The following is a 24,403-nucleotide window of genomic DNA, read 5'->3' as shown; positions in this document are numbered from 1 at the left end:
TCTTCCATTACAGGGTGCATCTTCAAGTCTGGTAGTGAAGTTCGCGGACACCGAGAAGGAACGACAGCTCCGACGTATGCAACAGATGGCAGGCAACATGGGCCTCTTGAATCCGTTCGTCTTCAACCAGTTCGGGACGTACAACACTTACGCACAAGTCATCACTGAACAGGTACATACACTTAACCAAACCAAACCTAAGGTAAAAAGAAGTCTTGCTACAAAAAACAACAATCCCGAATACAAGAATAGATCTATTGTAACTTTAAAACTGCAATGGGAATTTAAACACACACCGTTATAATTCTAAGGCTGATAAAGTACTGCCTGAGCCGCTATACTTCAAATTGGTAACACATATTACTAATTAGGTTGTAACTCTTTTTTAAATCACTATAACTCCAGTATTACAACTAAATCTCAAAAATATCGAACATAAACACATTTTTAATAATTTTGTAATAAAGATTTTAAAGTGATGACTTGACGCTTCACTAACGATTGAAAATAATGTTTCAGCAACAAGCAGCGCTGATGGTGGCCGCGACGGCTCAAGGCTACATCACCCTATGTCTGCGATCGCATCACACGCCCTCAATGGAATGACTAACTCTGTTGTACCGCCAACATCCGGTGTGTATTCTCGTTTGTCAACAAGATCGCTTCACAAGTCGCTCACCAATGCCTTCTCTAGAAATATCGCTTAATCATCAAACTTCACACGAAGAGTAACTGCAATTGAAACAACTCATATGCGACGCTATAGTCGATATGTAGTTTTGTAAATGTTACATTATGGCAAAATGTCAAATTTGCGGTAGGCAGCGGCTTGGCTCTGCCCCTGGCATTGTAGAAGTCCATGGGCGACGGTAACCACTCACCATCAGGTGGGCCATATGCTCGTCTGCCTACAAGGGTAATAAAAAATAAATAAAAAATTTAGCATTCACCTTATGCACCTTATGGCAAAGTCCTTAAGCTTAAGTGTCTTGCTAATTTCCATTCCACAAGAATAAAATCTATTCACCTGATATGAATGAAGGCTAGAATGACCGTTTACGATGAGCATTTATGCTACACTTGATATCTTACTAAGCCTGGTCAAACCCGATTTACCGACACAGTATCAATAAGATATGGATTTTCTCATTCCAGATAACTTTTCTGGTCTGGCGATAGGCACCGGTCAACCTCTCAACGGTGCTCTGCCATCTCTGCCGTCTCCTACTATGCCGGGCTTCAACATGGCTGCTCAGACTCCCAATGGACAACCACAGCCCCAAGAAGCGGTTTACACTAATGGCATTCACCAAACATTCACCGGACGTAAGTAGAGTAAATGGATGTATCGATACCACAGAGAACCTGAATCATTTTCTAGCTATGATGATCTATAGCGTAGTATACCGGCTACACGTAGCTGTGTGAGAATAGCTTAACACTCGTTGGAAACAGATTGTTTAGAATCATGTTTTTACATATAATTCACTGAGGACTGAAGTGGTTGATTCTGCGCAGTCACATGTGCTGGTCCAATCAAATGAAGACAGCATTGGACTCCAGCATCAATATCGCTATCTACTGCACAGAGGACAGGAAAGATTGGAGGAACATAGTCCGAACAAAAATGCTCCGTAAAAGTCACGACCCTCAGAAACGCGATGCAAGCAGAAGGATACCGAGATCAATCAAACTGTTCTCATTTTGTAATCTAAACAAAAATTCAGCCAATTCTTTCTTTGAATAAGTGCTGTGTTGTCAATGTGTCGAAGGTTAGTAATCTTCAAACCACCCACTAAAATAATGGACACGGATGAGAAGGTAGTAACTTTCTCATATGAATCTTCAATTTAGATGAGAAGGTCTTCATCCTCCATCATCATAGGGGGCTTATTACATTGCCAAAATAAATGAGTATAGGACCTAACCTCATGATTCGAACCATCGGTCTGTCGCTTAATAAAGCATGGAAGACCACGCTGTAGTCTCCAAAAGTCATGTCATGTTCATATCAATCAATCTATTCTATAGTGTATCTAGGCGATGTTGAGGCATTTAGATGAATCATTCACAAACCATTTATATGAATAAATTTACTTGTCATTCGACGACTAACCCCTTAGTTCAGAAAAGTATCTTCTGTTTTCGATTAAGAATCTCGTAGCTTTGGCACAAATAATTAAAGACAATTAAGTTTACAAGAGCCTTAAATCACATTTAAGCATCCATTACATTCATCTCCTCCTCCTCGCGTCGTTTTCCTCATTACTGAGGGTCGTGACTCCCCCGCTGCATCAGTTTCTCCCGTACGATTTCCCTCCATCTGCTGCGACCCTTAGCTTAATGAAGGGCATTGTGGAAGTTGATGTTCAGAGAAGATCGTATTTGGTCAGACCATCTCGTGGGACTGGGTCCTGTGTGTGTTCATTTATTTTCACCCGTGTCATATGTCTTGCAGCCGTGCAGGTAACTCAAGGTCTACCGAACGGCGAGGCTGCAGCCCTGCAGCACGCATACGGAGGGGGAATGCAGCCCTTCCCTGGCGTAGGTGAGTAACGAAGAAACTTCATTGTCCTACCGCTTACCGCGACACGCTCTCATTTATAAGAAAACTAGCCGTACTCGGCCGCCTCTCTGGGTATTTAAAATTAACATTATTATTTATTGTAATTATTATTAGGGGGTCCAACACTCATATAAATATTAGCCTATCCAATAAGTACATGTATTTTCTACATGGATACCAAGTTTCAAGTCAATCGGATGCACGGCTCAGTAGTTATAACGGAAAATCCGTAAAAACCACTGTAGATTTATATATTAGTATAGATTACACTGATTGAATCAAGTCCACTCTTTTATGCAACCAGGAAATAAAACAAGAGAGGCTCGCCCCGTAAGAGCATACGACTATATAAATAAAACAAAGCAAACCAATCATATTTTCTTTAGTTTTCGTGAATCGAACGCGTAATTAAAAATGCTATTGCTATCTTAACCTCACGTTTGTTTACTTCACAGTATTCACGGACAACCCAAACAAATGAATATAGTGCTTAGCACTTATTTCATCAGGATGTACCGATTTACTAAATAAGCATAGCTTCCTATTTGAATTATAAAAAAAAAAATATATACAAAAAATTTGATAACCGATTCGATGCTATTTACCATTTTTTACTAATTTTTACTTAGTGTGCTCCAATCCAATAGAGCGTACATATATAGTCAATGCTATCCGAATAGTGGAATGTTCAAACTACACACGGACATCGAGCCACATAACTAAAAATCTCCTTCTTGTATCCGTAAAGTTTTTTGATGAATCACTTAAGGATAATAAAATAAAAAATTATAAATGAGAGCGAATAAATGTACGACGTACGTGTTGCAATCTATCAGTTTTATTGTTTTTTTTTTTCGTTTTAAACCATGTCTGGCAAATTATGTTTTAGTTTAAGAGTTTTGGAGTCCAAATCTACTACTCGGAACCGCCGCATTCATCAACAGTCCGCATCATCATTATTTTTCAAATCAGGTTTATTCTAAAGCTTCCCCCCCTTCCACGGTGCTCTCTGAGTACTATGACATGTCCTTCTTCAAACGAGGTTTAGTAACAGTCCTCAGAATTTGGCACACGGTAACCACTTACGATCGGATTAGCCGTTGGTTCGTCGGACTATATCAGCAATTTTTTTTTGTTGTTAAGCATTCGACATTTTTCCGTGCTATGGACACCTGAAATACATACAAAGCAAACACATAAACACTCGGACCGCGAATAGCAGACGTATTGAGACACTTTTGAGTAGAGACTCCAGCAAGAATTGAACTCTGTCCCTTGGCACGGAATTCATAATACAGGTAACTTTCCTATAACACGGTAGATACGTTCCTACAAAATCCCGTCTTGTTCGAAACCGCGTTATATGAGGCCACTACAAAGACGAGGGTAATTTTTCTGAATGAGACATCTCAAAAATTCGTGTATTGAAGTCGTCGTGACCTAAAGGATAAGACGTCCGGTGCATTCGTGTTGAGCGATGCACCGGTGTTCGAATCTCAGGCGGGTACCAATTTTTTTAATGAAATACGTACTTAACAAATGTTCACGGTTGACTTCCACAGTGAAGGAATAACATCGTGTAATAAAAATCAAACCCGCAAAATTATAATTTGCGTAATTACTGGGGGTAGGACCTTTTGTGAGTCCGCGCGGGTAGGTACCACCATCCTGCCTATTTCTGCCATGAAGCAGTAATGCGTTTCGGTTGGAAGGGCGGGGCAGCCGTTGTAACTATACTGAGACCTTAGAACTACAATATCTCAAGGTGGGTGGCGCATTTACGTTGTAGATGTCTATGGGCTCCAGTGCCCACATATCACCAGGTGGGTTGTGAGCTCGTCGTGGGTAACTAAGTAATTAAAAAAATGTATTTTTTGCTTATTATATATACATAAAAAATAAGCAGTAAAAAATCGATTATTCCCATATATTTTGTGTTCATAATGCATAATGTAAATTTCTAAATAATTTTAAACAAAAATTTCGTTATAATTTTATAGAAATACCGTGCTATAGACGGGTTACCTGTATTATTCACTTGTTCATAAAGTTCCGTGCCGGTATTTTCCCAAATTATTTCCCTAAATAAACAATCTAGTAACAGAATTGAACACATTTCTTATTATTGATTTTTTTTTAACAGATTTTATGATTATGAACATTGATGTGGCAAATGCGTTTGTTTTTATTTTTCGTAATGGAAATTCAATTAATTGATCATCAAACAACCAAACCGTTTCTGTCATAGTTTAGCAGTAACAAAACGTAAAGTCATAAACTTTCTAGTCATTTTTCATCGTTCTCGTCGAACCCGTCGCTTGCGACGAAGGGCTCGGCGAGTAAATTAACCCACAGACACAGCCCACTGAGTTTCTCGCCGGATCTTCTCAGTGGGTCGCGTTTCCGATCCGGTGGTGGATTCTGCCGAGCACTGCTCTTGCTAGGGCTAGTGTTAGCAACGTCGTCAGGTTTGAGCCCCGTGAGCTCGCCTACTTACTAGGCCTACGTAGGAAATAAAAGAAAAGTAATTTGTTACTAGTGACATTATTACTACTAGTAACTTAATGAAACTGCGCCTTGTCTTTCTTTAAATGTATGAATATTACTTTTTTGCAAGCACTCGATCTGCAATACCTTATGAGCTGTGACGAAAAACAGTTGAACCAAATCTCAATTGAAATCATAAGATAATTATTAACATTATTATTACTATATTTCGATAATTTATTTCATAGATTTATTTATCTAAACGTTTTATATCAAACTATTTACGTAATTATAAGCGAGTTTTATTCTATGTTTTCGACAAAGTCTAGTTAAACAAAAAACAATGCACGACTTACCCGAAACTAAAATATATGTGTTTATAAAAAGTCGCTATTGGTCATTTCGTAAACTTGGAACATTAATATATAATATTCTAATAGAAATTTTAATGAAACTTTTTAACGAATAATATTTCTAGAAAGTTGTTGTTTGATGATCAACAAATTGATAAATTGTTGTCGTAGATAAAAGCCAGAACCATTCTACGTAGTTATATGAATATTGAATGTGATATTTAAATCGATTGATTTCAAGGTGTCGAAAATACATTTAGAGATAAACAAATTAAGCTCCGTCTATGATTCTATTAATATGATTTCATTTTAAACTATCAAAATAAATTGTTAATTTACGGGTTTAGATCAAAATACAGATTACCACCTTAGAGATCAAACGATTGATTCATAAAAGAACGCAACAACTGTAGACATTTGTATGGGGCTGAGTAGCTTATGGCTTGGTCTGCATGTGTGTAAGGTTTAGGTGTTCATTGTGAAAACTTGCCATTGATGTTGACAGCTTACCCAGCGGTATATGGGGCAGTTCCCACAGCCCATTCCACCACCGTTGTCCACCATTGCACCGGCCCAGCGAGAAGGTAAGTGGAGCCTCACGGTAGAGCTCCCGAGTTTCACGAGCCAGTGAAAAATTTAGAGAATTAATCTACATTGCATAGCACTATCCCAGAATGCTTCAAGTACTTCATCTAACACAATTTGAAAGTACTACTGAATATTTTTAAACGATCAGAAACAGCTTTTATTAACATCACATACGCTTTTTTTACGAATACTCAATAACTATATAAAAAAAACACAGGATCATAAACTGTGCGCCCTAATGATTGGCTGAAAATAATCGTTCAAATTTAACACAAAATTCCTTTTCCGAAATCGGGCATAATTAAAAAAAAACATTTTATTTTCTGTTCTCATCGACAGGCAAAGGGTCTAATTTTTTGGTTACCGTTATCCATAGACATGTATAATCTATGCCTGCCTGATGATGTAGATGGAAGTCTCCTGCGCTTGACCGGCTATAATACACTAGAACCGGAACGCATGCTTTGCGGCAGAAATAGGAGAGCACGTAGCGTTAGGTATTCGCTCGTCATACGATAGCTAACCGATAGTTCTGCGTGTTCCTTCACGTTGCGAATAACGAAACAATTGGCTGCTGCGAGCCCTCCTCGCTCAATACTCGCTGATCATCCCGCCTTCGTATCGTTCATCTCATTGCATCTAAATGTTGTGTCACTACGCTTCCCATCTTATTCTGTTACTGTTTCATTTTCACACTAGCTTCCTTTTCTCTTGTCTCTAACGTTCGAAAATTCTCAGTCACGTCATTCCAGTATCCACCAGTTTCGGACACGACAACCTCGAATGCCAAACTGAATGAAGTGACTTAGTATTTTTTTTTTTGTTAATCCGTCCATCGAATCGTGTGCATGAAGTTTGTGTTCTATGTCTGTCAACTTATCGGCTTAATACACTATCGGCTAATTCTTGGTTAACCCTGGGAACGTTTTGTTTGCTTCTAACCTTCTTCTAAATCACGAACATTAGGCGTAACGTATTAACATCGGACCGATAACATCACATCCACGATCTTCTATTCATCTGCAGTAGTTTTCCGTAATTATCCGATACCCGCATTTTCCGACATTCTCACAATTTAAGCTTAAAGTTGCTTCTACTTCACAATTTCATGAGCGAATTAATTGAAATTACTGCATTAATGTCTCTTTCATGTTGGTCCTATGATTGGCCCTTACGAAAGTTCCAAATTTGTTTCCTTTAAAAATTTCATAATAAACATCATACTCACACATTAACAAAATAAAGAACATTGGTGTTTGAGAGCAGATTTGTGAGTTCTTTAAAGAATTTCTGATGTTCCCAGGCTGCTCCATTTCCGGCCCTGAGGGCTGTAACCTCTTCATTTACCCACCTGCCCCAGGAATTTGGAGATGCCGAGCTCATGCAGATGTTTCTTCCCTTCGGCAACGTGATCAGCAGCAAAGTCTTTATCGATCGTGCCACTAACCAAAGCAAGTGTTTCGGTTAGTATATATATTAGGGAATCTTCGGGCACATTCAGGTTTCATTGTTACCTTTTTTTTTAAATTAGATTTCTTTCAATCGCAGTACAGGTTCTTTTAGCCTGTCTATTTCTGTCGCGAATAACCATGCGTTCCTGTTTGTGGTAGGACAGCCGATTCTATTTTCCCAGTCGTTTTACACCTACTATTTGACATATATCTCAAAATGGCGCCCGCTTCCTATTGTCAAGTAAAGTAAAGTAAAGTCAATTAAATCGTAACTAAACTCGTTAAGACCTTAACGATATAAATATTAATAGACGAAACGTTCGTTTCTTAAATTTTATTAAATATTTTTCGTTATTAAATTCCTCGCATACAAATCAGTTGCTTAGATTATGGAGCGTGACATTAAAACGTAGGTTCCTCGTCAGGTTTCGTGGTCGTTCGATACCCGGCTCGGGCGCAGGCTGCGATCCAAGCCATGAACGGCTTCCAGATCGGCATGAGCGACTGAAGGTCCAGCTCAAAACGGCCGAAGGACGCCAATCGCCTATTAAACACGTAACGCCGTCCCCGCGCGTCCACGACGTGCCACTGGTAAGCACACACGCTCAACTCAGAGGAGGTTTTATACAAAATCCAAATAAGCTACAAAACATTTCCGGATACTTTCTTCCCGTTTATATCTGCCGCAAATCAGACATGCGTTCCAGTTTTTAGCGTAGAACAGCCGTTATCCAAAACACTACTCAATACTCAGCGCTTACTGTTAAATCTGTTAAATAAAAAAACAATTCCTAACTTTTCGTTTTTCAAACATTTTCTATATGACATTAACAATAAAACATGAATTAATTTTATCAACTTATCGCGAGAAACTTAAAAGCTCTTTCTCGTTTACTCATCGAGGGATGAAAAGCTATTTAATTAAGCGAAATTTTGCAAATTTACAGGAGAGCCAATTAAAATTTGAAATTTGGAAAAAATTCTTACAAAAAAAAAAACTCTTAGGCTATTCGAATGAGGTAAACATAATTGAGTTTAATTTAAAACAAAGCATAAACCGAATAAACGGACCTTAATTACAAAGATAAATGTTGCGTATTAAGCAAAATGTCGCTTAACAAATAACCTTTAACGGCCGTCTGGTGTAGTGGTAAGTGACATGGTCACTACACAAGGGTTCGCGGTTCGATCCCGCCAAGGGAAGATATTGTATGCTAAAATAAATAAAAAGTATTTCCAGATCCTATTTTGTATATTAAATATATGTATGTGTATAAAAATCTTACATTTTTCGTTATCTGGTACCTGTAACACAAGTTCTTTACGAACTTACCACGGGACCTCAGTTAACGTGGCGTGATTGTCAGTAAATATTTATTTATTATTTTATTTATTATTATTATTATTATTTAACCCTCGACATAACGCTTTGTTTGTTACAGGAGGCGTTTGTTACCCCGCACCGTCCGCGGCGCGTTCGTTCGCGTATTATCAATTTAATAAAGGAATTTAACACATTTTATTATATAGAGAATATCACTTCGGTACACGTTACGTGCCAGCCCAATGGCTAGAGTATACTAAATTAGTTAAAAGTAATTTATTCAATCAGCTCTTGGGACGCTTCATTCTTATCATTAACGATTAAATATTATAATATTCTATTATATGATCATATATTATAACAATTTATTAAAACTTTTAATTAAATTATTATATTATTATTATTAAAATGACCGTTTACTATTAAAAAAAACATTGTCATCGTATTCAAAAAATCGTACTTCTAGGTCCTTAAAACTTTGAATGTAAAAGTATTAAACTAGTTGTTTGCTTGGACAAAGCCAAAGTGAATTTATTAAGTAAGTCAAGAAATCTTAGGAAATTTATAATATATATTAAATGATTTTAATGTTCGTTTTTATAAAAAAAACAGCGTGGGCCACAGATATCCATCCAGAAATCAGTTTTCAAATGTTAGATTCTCGTTCATACAAGCATTTTATTTTTGGCATAAGCTAATTTGATTTAACGTAAGTATTCACTAATAAGTAGGTATAGCATTGAGTCATCCTTTTGCACTTGAGTGGTTTTACGTTTAAGCTATGGAGGATAGAGGTAACGGAAACCGTCTCATAAGGAGAAGCTTGAAAAGTGTCCCACTTTCAGCACTAAATAACGCTAAAAATAATAAGTTCAAAAATCCTCCCAGAATGGCGCTACATAGGCACAGGGTATGATATGAATTGAGCAGTTGTTTACTGATTGAAGTATGCTGAGTTAAGAAATTTAATATATTTAATGACTAGAGTTAGTGACAGTGTAATATACAAGACCTCACATGTTTACGTAGTCCAAATTAAATTGCGTCAATATAACCTAAATTATTGCTGTGGTAAAACGTGGGGCACATCGATTGCATTTTCTTATCAGCTTTAAATAAAATACTTTTTTGTGATTTTGCAGTGCTTACAATTCTTTCGTTCTCTTTTTATTTCTCTTTTTTAAAATTTACCCGGTTGCTACTGTAGCGCCACCTTTATTTAGCAGATTTTAACGGACACTTTTCAGACACAAAGACGGCTCTCCTTACCTCTACCCTCCATGGCTTAAACGAAGCGATATTATATGCTTCGTAGGTACATACTCAAAGAAACCAACTTACTGAAACATCTTGATGACTTAATACGTCAACTGGTGTTTGCTTTGACAATCCTCTCGATGGCAAAGGGCTATATATCATCAGCCATTAATTTAATTATCTGATGATCTGACGTGGCCCAACGCATTACGAACGCTGTTGTCTCCCAAACTCTACGCAATATGACTGTTGTTAAAGATTATTTGGCTTCAAAGATGGACAAGCTACGGCGCGCCTGGCGGTAAGTGGCTATCCGCGCCACCGACAATGCCAGAGTGCTGTCTAGCGTAAAAATCTTCCTTCACTGGATTTTATAATTATAAATCAATGTGTTAATTTGTATATTATCTTTTGTTAAAGGATTGAATTTATATCTGTATTTGGCTTTATTAAACATAGATATGTACCCTCCGATCGAAACAAGATCAACTAAATAAAATGGAAAATGTCGCAATTCAATTTTTATCACTTACATAAATGTATGCAATGATAAACAAGTAGTGTTCAGTATTTAACAATATACGTATCTAGAAGACCGTAAAAATCGAATCTACGTATTAAAGTTACCGTATAATTCTACTAAGATACTATTTAATATACCAAATACCGACTTTTATTGCTATTTATTACGAACGATAATGATCCAAAACTAGAAACCGTCTCAGCAACGCCTTAATTACCTTCGAATATTAAATAATAATCTTCTAAATGCGGCCCTCTTTCCCACATACTACGAGTATATCTGGAGGTTGCATCTCACACTATCGTTAATGCTACATTACTTCAAAGCAATTAATTCTTGAGCTGACTTCGTTTAATTAAAGTTTAATGCACACTTATTACGTAACGCAAAGTTCATAGATTTATAAGATTTTATTGTACAGCGACCAACGCATTGAGGGAGCCAACAGTGCTACGTGCGAACTAAAAATAATAGCGTAATTTCTATACAAAAGTACCAATGTAATAATAAATTGTAACATACTCGTACTTACATACGTTAAATAAGATGAGCGCGTTGCCAGTGTAACCACACGAAAAGCGCTTGATTTAGTTGCGACTTACAATTTACATGATTTACATAAATTCAGAAGCGCAATTTGTATTAAAAATATTCTAGTCTGACATTTTCCCGTAAAAAACAAAACTAATATTTACGTCAAACAATCACTAATAACTTTGTTCAAACAGATGTAGAAATTCCCTTTAAATGATTCGTCTAGATTGGAATGCATGCGTTTATGGAACAGCTAACTTTTATGTTGATTTTAAATAAAAACAGCCGATAGTCGCATGAATCAATCGCTACGTCGTGCGGCGCGGACTTACATCGCAGCGTGTGACTCCTGACGTTGATCTTATATTAGTTAAATATTTCACTCTTCATAACAGTATAGAATTTATATTTACACGTATAATTATCATATTATAATTATCTAGTGTTCTAGTTTTAGGCGTTATTGTTTCACTTGAGGCATTTGTAAAATTGATACGAAAAAAAAAACGATCGTTTTAAATATTTCTATTTTTTCTATAAGTCTCACGTTTGTGCAATAATTGTTACGCTTTTTGAAAATTGTTTAGCGTCGTTCTTTTTTTTGTTTGTTCGATATGCCTATTTATTGAGGTAGTCTTTTACGTTACCATTTTAGATTAATTCGTCTAAGTGGTCTCGTTTGTTAACGATCGCGGAGCCGGACTTTTAACGCACAAAAAAAAATATTCAGAAGGGAACGCTTGTCAGCTGTCAAATGAATCTTTCCCGCCTTTCTGTTTACGATGAATATACTGTAGGATCTGCTTTCTTTTGAGTATATTGCACGCGATTATATTAGGACCGTGCTCGTGCGACAGGATGGCGAGCGGAGGGTAGCACCACACTATAAGCCCGCCCTCACTATTAGGTTACGAATAATCGATGCCAACCGGAACATGTATACTAAGTTGTCTACTAACAAAATATCATCTCGTGGATATGTAGGACTGTCACGCCGGGATCGCCCGGTCCTAGGGCGCCTCGGCCCGGACGTCACGACGGTGAACTTAGAACTTTATACTGATAAAAAAAATTAAATTCCCTTAAAGCCGCTTTCAAACTACGCTATAATATAATAACATATAGTATACAGCTCATAGCCCAACAATATCGCACACCATACATTGTTATGGACACGTTCACACTGTTCTGTTCTATATATTATTGGCTAAGTAACGCTGCTATACTATATGGCACTCTAGTATTACGTAGTCCGAAAGCCGCTTAAAGGTATTTGCGATGATGCGAACGTTGTAATAGATTAATGAGTCCTCTGAATGGAAAAAACAATTACCCATAAAGTGATTTTAGGATACAGGGTTGCTTTGCAATTATTTAAATGTATCTTAATGTTTTCACGTAGACAGGCATTGCCGTACTGTCTGAGTAGGCTGCACGTGGAGCTCCGCCAGAGCTGCCGACAGCCGTCTCCCAGGACTTTCATACTCTATGTCGTAACGAAAGTAGCATAACGGACTCATCCTCATCACACGGCGACAACATTCGCGAATGGACGGAACCATCGCTTAGCTCACTACGTTCGCAACTGTCCCGCACTACCCGGTTCCGGAGCTCAGACCCTCACCAGTCATTCTCGGCATCACCGCGGGCAGGTCGGAGCCGCGGCGTCCCGACTCTGTAGGGCACCAACGTTCGCGGAAACTTTACGCGGACAACTCGAGTTTCTCTATTTTAGGATATCGTGGTAGGGGACCTGCGGTGATCGTCCAATCGATCGCTCGCAACTGAATCGATTTAATTAAATTCTTAGTGTTAAAAATACGAATTCTTAAACTATTTAAAACTTCTGAAATTTTATAATGTATTTATATAGTGTGCATACTCAAAATTTTAGGTAGAGTTCGCGTAGAAGTGAAGCAATGCACTCGAGGATGTTCAATCGTGTGAAACGATCGAATCCAAGCCAAACTCTTAGCGATTGTAGGTAGTTAGTTCGTCAGCCGGTGTGTGGCGCCACTAGCGCCGCGCGGGATGCACGCCTCCCATTAGCGCCGGCCGACATTAGTTAGATTAAGTGGAAAGCCATTTATATTAAAATCAGAAAAAAAAAGGAACTTTAGATCCAAATTAAGTAATCTAATTATATCTATTTAAAAATAAAAGAAATATGGAGAGATGCGCCTAGTGCTTTATGAAACGTAGATCATAGAAATGAAACAAAAAGATCTAGTCATATCTCCTTTTTTGTTATAAAACTTTTATTTTTTCCTATCGCTTAGCATAGATTAGCTTCAAGCACCCTCTCTATTATCTGACATTGCTAATTTTCTCTAGATTTGTTCACTGTAATTAATTTTTATTGTTTCTCAAATCAACTACGCTTTCTGATTTATGTGACGAAATTAAATGAAAAATAGTTCTATGAAACCAGTTCGATTATAAAGTTGAGTACACATGATACTAAACCGTATTTACCTACATTTTAACGCCAAATGATAGATGCGTTCAAAAGCAACTTGTAGTTGTAGTTTTTAATAAGTTATCCAGAATATTGTATATTAAATACTGTAGGTTTAATTGAAGGAGATTGTTGTGGCTTAGTACTAATTGAAGAAAATGATAAGAGAACTCCATAACAGTTTTAAAATGCTGACGAAATAGTTTTCAAATACGTAATCGAATGAATAATGCTTGAATTTATAAAGGAATGTTTATAATGAACAAAAGTGATATAAATTGTTGTGTGACTTAGAAAAACACAATAGTCAGTCACTAAAACAGCAACAGCGTCGTATTTCTTCTTTTTTTCTTTTTACAATTAGAAAAAAAAACTACGCATGTTCTTATATACAATTTAATTTACATACATTCTGCTAAATAATACGAGAATCATAAAATAACATTAATGACAGCAAAACAACTTTATAACAATTAAATTTTCTTACATTCTGCTATATAATGAAGTCATAAAATAACGTTAATGGCAGCATAACAAGTTTATATTGAAAAAAAAATTACGCCGTCCTTATAATCGTTTGATCTCTCAACTGTACTCTTAGACATTTAGTTTTCGCTCGCTTAACAATGTAATTAATAACAGATAGTTTAAAACTAAACAAATATAATACTATTGTAATTGAATTTTTTGACTTATTACGATATTTTAAGATAGTGCGTCTTACCACGAACTCTCAAATCTGTTTGATTTTATTCACAATTGTTTTAGTCTTGGTGTTGTCTTGTGAAAATCTGTTAATCTGTTAAATTACCAACGTGATCCTCGTTAAATATGAAAATTACGATAAAGTGCCTGCGCGGACAATACGAGTAATATACCGTCAAATATATATCTAGATAATTGTACAAGGTTATGAACGTGCAAAACAATTTTAAAGAATATGAGACTTCTCTTAATATTAGGGAAACAGTTCCTCATACATAACTTAGACTTTGAAACACTCCCTCCTCACTTTACCCTTTAATTCACTTGTTGTACATTTATTTCATCATCAGATAGGTTTCAAAATTTGCTTTGCTAAACAGAACACTTATAGATTGATCAATTATTTTGCTGTGTAATTTATGAATAGATTATTAACACCTCTAAAAGAATTGAAAAGATATAAAGGGCTTATAGTAATTGCCTTTATATTGGTATGTACGGCAGCGAATTTGAGGGTAATATAGTCTGCATTATCTGTGTGCTTAGTGTAAGTTTTTTAACTTCTCAATTGTGTTATAGCTAACTCAAGTAACTATGCAGTTGGAACAGCGCCCCTAGCGGCAAATGAAGGGAAGTATAAAACCACACTAAACCCATTGGTCTATTTTAAAAAATGAAAGAGATTATAAGAAGCCTTATTTTGAGATTTAAGTGCTCGTGGTAACACCGTGACGGATATTAGTTCCAAAATATTTAAACTTGTACATATACATCATATCTTTAGGAGCTTACTAGCCTTTTAGCCCGGGACCACTCGGGCGGGTGACAGGGTGGCTGCTTTAATGCTAAGTAAAATCATAATCAATAACAGTGTTTAGACTGTACACGCTACACAATATGATATAATGCCTTAAACAATCTATACGGGGCGACTTGTTCGGATTCATTTTATTCTAGAACGTTCCTGAAATAAGTCCATCAAATAACGAAGAAAATTTAAATATTCCTACTTACTCATATATTAGGAAATTGGTTAAGTGTATTTTAATTTATGACGTAATATAACGCCTAGTCGCCCGAAATCTAACGTGATCTTGACACTAATAAATGTGTTATGTCTTCAACACTGTTCTGGATAACTTATATTCGAATGTATAGTGTAAGTAATGAACAATTTTAATATCTATTTTAGGTTACTCGGTTTCCCTTTTAAAAATAATTCTACTATTATAAATTTAAAAAAATAATAACGTAAATTGTAGTTTTGAAATTCATTTATAAAAGACCAACTAATTAATCTGCTTGTAGTAGTTCGTAGTCAACTTAATAATATTACCTATTATGTTAGCAAGACGCAAAATGTCTCTCTTAAATGAATATATATCTTTATGAAACCGAATAATCTAAATTGTGGAACATATTAATATAGTTTAGCAAAGTGATACGCTTGTAACGATCGTCCATGAATCTGTTCTACGTAGTGACAACACACACTTATTCAACCTTTTCTTTATGGCCATAAGAGCCATGGGTACAAAACATTTTCGGCTTGTGACGCGACTACACACATTATTATTGATGTCAATTATGGAAATAAAAATAAGACGTCTTAGAAATTTCAATTTGATTTAAAAAAAAAAATATTTGTTTTTATTATTTGATTTAGACTTCGTTATTATATTTCAATGGTTATTTTAATAAACGCAACTCCGACGTGAAAAGTCGTTACGAGTCGATCGCGACAGCGTTTAATTATCCTACGTAAATATTGTTTTGGAATTAATACTATCAGATTAATATATAATCGTATTTAAATCTACCTGTTTTTTGTTTCGTCTTTTGTTCTAGCAAGTTTAATAATATGTCAAAATTAATGTTTTCTAGAAAATATCAGAAAATATCTTAATAATGAATACATTAACAGAGGCAACGAGTCGCGCCACATAGCTTAGTTTCAATTTTAGTACAACTGCGTTACCATATTTTAACGATTAACTATTTATCTCCTAGTCAACATATTTCTTCCAATTACGTTCCGCTTTTTTAAATTTAATTTAAGTTTTGTGAATGCTTTTCTTAACGCAATAAGCAAAACGTTATTTGAATTATGACAAAATAACTGCACAAAGCCAAAGGGATTTGACACCAAAGCAACTCATAATTTCTTAATACCCCTAACTCTTAAACGTTATAATTATTATTAAGTATTGATTTCGCTTGAACTAATGACAGACATTGGGAAGTACAAAATAGATAGAAAATATATGTGTATATTAAACATTAAAAATGGGAAAGGTCACTATTTTTGGTGATTGAACTGTTACATACGGACATCACGTTCGATGCTCTAACGTTAGTTCAATTTAAAAATAAATGTTGTATCAATGTTATGTAGAAGGGAACTAAATATAGGCGTCAAGGAATTCGCTGAAATACTTATCTAGTTAGAATCTTCAATCTACAGGTTCACGACTAAGCTACACGTTTTCTTTCTTTGTACGTGTCTTTTCAATGTCTGTTTATACTTAATAATATTGATTTGATGTTATTATGTTAAGATAAATAGATAACTTAACCTATATATATAGATAGAAGCAATTCGAAAAAAAAAAGTTTATTCTCTTACATTGTTATTGTCCATGAAAAATTATAAAGAGAGATGTATGTAATTAACACTTGTGCGTCGCCATTTGGTTACTTGAATGAAATAATGCATAACGCGTTATAATAGCATATAGCCGTTAAAAGCGCTATCAATATGCAGGTGTTATAATTAACATGTTATTTTTAATCTCGTGTATAGATTGCACTATAGAAAAGGGCTATGTTTGTAGAAATACATTAAGAATTACTACAATAAATAAAATTTGCCTACTTTGCATGTTATTTAGTTTACATAAATTACATTTATATAATTAATTAAAATATTATGTATATTGCTGAAATATTTCAAAATTAAAAAAAATACTATTCAATTATTATATACACTTATTATGTTTAGTATGCTAGAAATATGATGAAAGATAATAAATAATTTTAATTATATTAGTAGAGTGTTTTATTTTTTATCCTATAACTAGCTGACCCGACAGACTTCGTAGTGTCTCAATCGATAATTAATAAAAGACCTAAAGTTTTGTATAATAAAAAACTTAAAAAAAACAAAAAGAATTCGTCCGACAGGGGTCACATCAAAAGAAAATCAAAATTGTTATTTTCATTCAATTCCGAGCATTTTCATATTTATCTACGTTTTAAACCTTCTCTGGACTTCCACAAATTATTCAAGACCAAAATTAGCCAAATCGGTCCGGCCGTTCTCGAGTTTTAGCGAGACTAACGAACAGCACTTCATTTTTATATATATATTGTTAGAAGATGATGATGACATTGGAGGCGTGGCCTAAGTGACGTCAAGGATGGTGTGATGTCGGGAGGGCGCGTGGCGAGATGTTGTTGGAGGGGCGCGTTTGGGCTCGAGGCGTGTTGGCGCAAGGCATCGCTCTCTTTTGCTTGCGACAGTCGGGACGGACGGACGTTCACATCGTTGCACAATCGTTGTATTTTATTATTCAAAGTTATTATTGTCAAAGTTTAGTTGTTGTCAAGATTTAGTTGCATTTTGTTAACCTTAGTTAATTTACATTGTTGGTTATAATTAAAGTGATTTCTGTCTAGGTTATATCGTTTATATTTTTTTTTAATAGTAAAGTTAGGGTGTTGATAATATCAGAAGTGGGATACGCATAAAGTTTTCATATCTTGTGTGTATCCTTAAGCCTACTGTGCTATTCTGAACATTGTTCTAAAACAAAGTCGAAATGTCAAAGTCAAGTACAGGTAGAGGTAAAAAATAAAACACGTGAACGTTCTCCGAATCCTGGACTGTACCAACAACTTGAAGCGATTGTATCTCGCCTGAATGCGTTGGAAGACAATTCAAGGTCTGGTATAGCGACTGTTGTTGAGAGGCAGCCTGCGGTGGAGTCATCGGGATCGGCGGGCAGTGCTGTGGTGCCGTGCGTGGTTCTGGCTTCTGAGCAAAGCACGACACCGCCATTGGTGCCTACGCCGGTTCCACGAGTTTCCGCTGACGATTGCGTCGCTGCCGAGGTAGCCGGTAAAATTGTAAGCGCAATTAATGAATGAATCTGGTAAGGCCGAACCATATTTATATATCAAACTTTGATCCCGATTTAAATGATATTAATGTTTGGTGTGATGAAGTTGATCATGCACGTGTCATTTATAGGTGGACCGATAGGGAGTGCTTATCTCATATTGGTAATTGCCTTAAAGGCGATGCTCGTGTGTGGTTAAATGAATGGGTCACCAATGACCATAGCTGGTCTAATTTTAAACGCGAGTTTAAGCCGTTGTGTCCCCGTCGGGTAGATGTTGCAAATATCCTTTTTGATGTTATGAAAACCGATTCCAACAACTATCCTACATACGCGGAATATGTTAGGCGATCTTTATTGCGTCTTCGCATAGTAAATGGACTTAGTGACGAATTAGTTTCAGCAATAGTGATCCGGGGTATCGTTGATCCACAAATTCGTGCGGCCGCTACAAACGCGAGGTTATTGCCTAACGATTTAGTTGAGTTTTTCTCCATATATGTAAAACCTACACCTCAAACAAAAACAAATCATAATACTCGTACTGTCGCTGGTCGCTTTCATAATACACAATTCTCATCACGTAAAAGAGAGCATAGTTCTAGTAGAACCGGTTGTTACGTATGTGGATCATTTGGCCATAGACAAGTGAATTGCCCTAAGCGAACGAGAAAACGTTCGCCTACTGTGAATGATAGATTCACATCTGTACCCGCTGCCAGCTCCTCTGTGCAGAAGCCTGAACCTTGTTCTTTTTGTAAAAAGCTGGGCCATAAAGTAGAGCAGTGTTTCTTTAAGCAGCGTTCTGAAGCTCGTGGAAAATCTAACGTGAATTTTTGCCGTGATACTGTAAATGACTATAGAAAAAATGATATAGCTACTGCGATCGTACAGGGTGTACCAGTCGATATCCTGATAGATAGTGGATCCACGGTCTCGCTTATGTCTGAATCAATTGTAAAACATTTTCAATGTAAACGAGTACCCTCATTTTGCGTGTTACGAGGAATTGGTGACTGTGACACTGAATCTCGCTATTTTACTACTTTGACAGTTGAGTTTCCCGAAATTACGCTAGAAATAGACTTTCAAATTGTTAGTGACAAGTTCATGAATACCCCAGTCATAATCGGTACTGACGTTTTGAATCGGGAAGGTGTCACGTATATTAGGAAAAAGGGCATACAGCGCTTAACTCGGGTAGAAAAGGTTTTTACTGCTGAGACAACTGAACTTAATTCAATCCCTACCGTGAATACTTCATTAACAGGTGAAGAAAAAAATAAATTATTAGCTTTGGTACGAAAATTTTCAAAATACCTTATAACTGGTACCGCGGCCAGTACTGTTACAACTGGATCCATGCAAATTCGACTCAGCAATGAAACTCCTATTGTTTACAGACCTTACAAATTATCATTTAGCGAAAAACTTCGCGTTAGAGAAATTATTAAGGATCTTCTTGATAAAGGTGTGATTAGGGAGTCTGAATCGGAGTTCTCGAGTCCGATATTGCTAGTTAAGAAAAAGGACGGCAGTGACAGGATGTGCGTGGACTTTCGGGCTCTTAATGCGAATACTGTGAAGGATCGCTATCCATTGCCGTTAATAGACGATCACATTGACCGGTTAGGTAGCGCAAAATATTTTACAAGCCTCGATATGGCCACTGGTTTCCACCAGATTCCTTTAGCAAACGACTCCATTCACAAAACCGGCTTTGTGACACCCGAAGGTCATTTTGAATACCTTAAAATGCCCTACGGGTTAGCCAATGCCCCGGTTGTTTATCAACGTATTATAACTAATACTCTGAAAGCCTTTAGTGAGACAGGGAGGGCTTTAATATATATCGATGATGTTTTAATACCTAGTCAGACCATTGATGAAGGCCTAAATACTCTGCGTGAAATCTTTGAAACACTAACTAAGGCGGGCTTCTCGATTAATTAAAAAAAATGCAAGTTTCTTGCTAACGAAATTGAATATTTGGGCAGAACTATCAGCAATGGTCAGGTTAGGCCGAGTACGTATAAAGTAGAAGCATTGACAAGAGCCCCGAAGCCTGGTAATGTTAAACAAGCTAGACAATTTTTAGGTCTAGCGGGTTATTTTCGGCGCTATATTCCTGCATATTCGTTGCAGACAGCTTGTATTTCTAATCTGTTTCGTAAAGGTGTTGAGTTTAAATGGGGTGATGAACAGGAACAAGTACGCCAGTATATAATTACGCGTTTAACCAGTGAACCTGTCCTCAATATATTTAATCCATCATTATTAACAGAAGTACACACTGATGCTTCTTCTCGAGGGTATGGAGCTGTTTTACTTCAGACTCATGGGAATAATAATAAACGCGTGGTGGGATATTTTAGTAAAGTTACCCAAGGCGCCGAACCACGCTATCACTCCTATGAGCTGGAGACACTCGCTGTGGTCAAGGCTCTGCAGCATTTCAGGCACTACCTCATAGGTATACATTTCAAGGTAGTTACAGACTGCAACGCTTTGAAGCTTACCCAACGTAAAAAAGATTTACTACCGAGAGTCGCTCGGTGGTGGATCTACTTACAAGATTATGATTTTTCGTTAGAGTATCGTAAGGGCGCTGTGCTATCTCATGCCGACTATCTAAGTCGTAATCCTATAAATGTTTGTGAAATTGGTAGACCGCATAACTGGGCACAGATAGCACAGAGTGCTGATGAAGAAACTCGGAATTTAATACAAAAGTTACAAAACGGTGAATTAGATGAGACACGCTATGTAACTAAAAATGATGTTCTTTATTATAAATTTGATTCTGTTGGCCAACCTAGTAAATTATTATGTTATATTCCAAGAGGACATCGCCTCAGTTTGTTACGAATCTTTCATGATGAGCATCATCATATTGGAGTAGATAAGACGCTTGATCTAATATTAAACCATTTTTGGTTTCCTAGTCTAAGACAATTTGTTTGTAAATATGTACGCCATTGTATAGTATGTCTTTCACACAAAAAAATACCACGTCAACCCTTGCAGCCGATCGAGTCGTGGAAGAAACCGGACGTACCCTTTGACACGGTACATAGTGATGTCTTGGGTCCTCTTCCCGAATCGAACCGTTACAAATTTGTTGTCTTGATAATTGACGCTTATAGTAAGTTCTGTCTACTAAATCCTATGCGTAAGCAGGATGCAACAGAGTTAAAATTAGTATTTGAAAACGCTGTATCTTTATTTGGTGCACCTAGGCAGATTGTAACCGATAGGGGTAGAATGTACGAAAATAGATCATTTAGACAATGGGTATCAGACGTAGGTAGTAATTTATTCTTTATAACGCCTGAGATGCACCAGAGTAACGGTCAGGCTGAGAGATATTGCAGAACAGTTCTTAACATGATTCGTGTGGAGGTAAATTTCAGAAACGAAAATTGGTCAGAAGTTTTGTGGAAACTGCAGCTCACCCTGAACGTTACGAAACAAAAGTCCACTCAATATTCACCTTTATATTTGTTAATTGGTAGCGATGCTGTGACGCCCGTCATTCGTTCCGTTGTACGCGATGTGGCTCTAGAAGGAACAAGTGCCAACAGAGAAACCTTACGCGAGCTTGCCCGACAAAGAGCTTCTCAACTGCTGGACAAAAACCGAAAACAGCAGGACACTCGAGTAAATGAACGGCGCAAACCCCCGCGTACTTTCCATGAAAACGACGTGGTCTTCGTGCATAAGAATAGCCAATCTGTTGGAAAGCTGGATTCTGGTATGCGTGGCCCGTACAAAATAGTGCGTGCGCTGCCACATGGACGTTATGAACTGAAGCTTCTTTCTGGCTCACTTGGGAAGACCACGGAAGCTGCTGCCGAATTTATAAGTGCGTGGCACGGAGAGTGGACGCCGGATGTGTGCACCGCATTTTTCGAGTGTGAGCATAATTTGTAACAGTAATTGGGTTTGTTTCTTTTTGTCATTTAACTGGCATAAATGAAGCCGGTCTTTACTACTTGTTGGTCATCCTGAGGGCTCTGACAACTGTTTTATTTTGAGATATACTGCGGTCACTGTCTCGGGCAACCTGAGGGCTCTGCCACTGTATACATTAGCTTATTATGAGATATACTGCGGTCACTGTCTCGGGCAACCTGAGGGCTCTGCCACTGTATACAATAAGACATTAACTTATTTTGAGATATACTGCGGTCACTGTCTCGGACAACCTGAGGGCTCTGCCACTGCATAAATTAACTTATTTTGAGATATACTGCGGTCACTGTCTCGGGCAACCTGAGGGCTCTGCCACTGGAAGAATTTGTGAAGACATGCTACGGAAATTGTCACTGAACAACAACTTCCCAACGGTCAGCAACATAATATTGCATTTCTGTGTGTCATTTTTAATGCAAACAATCTATTTTTAGGTGATGAGAATAGCTCTGAGGAAGGTATTGTCGCCGGTCCATCACACCACCATGACGACATAGTACCTCTAGACGGACCTATTAATGCGGGCGAGGACGATCCGCCGTCAGGAGAGGCCGTGTTAGAAGATGATGATGACATTGGAGGCGTGGCCTAAGTGACGTCAAGGATGGTGTGATGTCGGGAGGGCGCGTGGCGAGATGTTGTTGGAGGGGCGCGTTTGGGCTCGAGGCGCGTTGGCGCAAGGCATCGCTCTCTTTTGCTTGCGACAGTCGGGACGGACGGACGTTCACATCGTTGCACAATCGTTGTATTTTATTATTCAAAGTTATTATTGTCAAAGTTTAGTTGTTGTCAAGATTTAGTTGCATTTTGTTAACCTTAGTTAATTTACATTGTTGGTTATAATTAAAGTGATTTCTGTCTAGGTTATATCGTTTATATTTTTTTTTAATAGTAAAGTTAGGGTGTTGATAATAATATAGATATGAGTAGATTTTTGGCGTCTACCTGGCACACATCTGCGGGACACTGAATCATTTACCACAGCCACAGTCAATTACAAAATTTTTTTATCTAATTAATAGTAAAATCGAAAAGCTACTCTGGTTTTGTTGTGTAAGCGAGCTCACGGGGCACAGCCTGAGAGACTTTTCCAATAACTACCATAGCAAGGACAGTTATTCCCTGAATCTAATGCCGGATCGGAATCGCGACCCAATGAAAAGATCCAGCAAAAAACTCAGTGGATTGTATCTGTGGATTAAGTTACACATTTAACCTTTCATCGCATTCGACGAGAACGATGGCCGGTGCTTAGAATGGGTAGAAGCACCAAGAGTAGACCGGAAGGTTCCGAAAAGACGGGCTTAGGGCCGTGGATTGCTAAACTATCCTGGATTTATTTCTCCCTCGTACTCTTATAACCCCTTTTCGGTAGGAACACGAACGAGCCATACGTACTCGGAATATGAAGTGAAAAGAATGGCTTGACTGAAACAAGTGCATGAGACCGTTTACTTATAATATACTTTTGATAGCCTGTAAATTTATTTAAACCTTGATAAAGAAAATCGATGAGAATTTTTATACTTATCAAGGACAGATGATAAAACAATAAATAAGTCTAATATTATTTAACCTAACATTGCAACCGGAACAAAAAAGTTATTTATTTATTTACATTTTAGTTATAAACATTAATAATTTGATTTTAAATTCACAATTCACAACACATAACCTCGCGTTCCCACCAGAAAACCTTTTTTTTTATGATTGAAGATTTACTGGTGGCCCGGAGGCCTTTCCAGTTTCACCAGGACAGGTGGGCAAGCAAAGGCTCAGCCAGAAGGAGTGGGATTTGCTAACAGCTGCCCGAGCGCCTCCGAAGGAGACCTAACAACTCAAGAGCAACTGCTTCGCTAATGAATCTACTACCGGATCGGAATCGCGACCCGCTGAGAAGATCCGGCTAGAAACTCAGTGGGCTGTGTCTATTGGTTAATTTACTCGTCGAGCCCTTCGTCGCAAGCTACGGGTTCGGCGAGGACGGTGACCGATGGTTGTGGTACCTAAAAGCACCGTTAATGGACCGGGCGGATCCGTAATGACGTGTTTAGGGCGCGA

At 37.3% G+C, this 24,403-nt stretch overlaps 1 protein-coding gene across 1 annotated transcript in view; it reads left to right on the top strand.

The window, feature by feature from the left end:
• The window catches only part of bru3 (CUGBP Elav-like family member bruno 3), a 750,372-nt gene extending 742,826 nt beyond the window's left edge, over positions 1-7,546 (top strand). The window contains 9 exon segments of the mRNA XM_089732136.1: positions 14-172; positions 520-562; positions 565-633; positions 1,156-1,326; positions 2,459-2,548; positions 5,912-5,928; positions 5,930-5,990; positions 7,280-7,341; positions 7,343-7,546. Of these exon segments, the coding sequence (XP_089588262.1) occupies positions 14-172; positions 520-562; positions 565-633; positions 1,156-1,326; positions 2,459-2,548; positions 5,912-5,928; positions 5,930-5,990; positions 7,280-7,341; positions 7,343-7,462 (792 nt within the window). The 3' untranslated portion in view covers positions 7,463-7,546.
• Positions 7,547-24,403: the final 16,857 nt, after the last annotated feature.

This window comes from Bombyx mandarina, chromosome 12 (genome assembly GCF_030267445.1).
Source record: "Bombyx mandarina strain Sakado chromosome 12, ASM3026744v2".
Classification (NCBI taxonomy): Eukaryota; Metazoa; Arthropoda; class Insecta; order Lepidoptera; family Bombycidae; genus Bombyx; species Bombyx mandarina.
The sequence above is the reverse complement of the archived record's forward strand: the minus strand, read 5'-3'. Positions and strand labels throughout refer to the sequence as shown.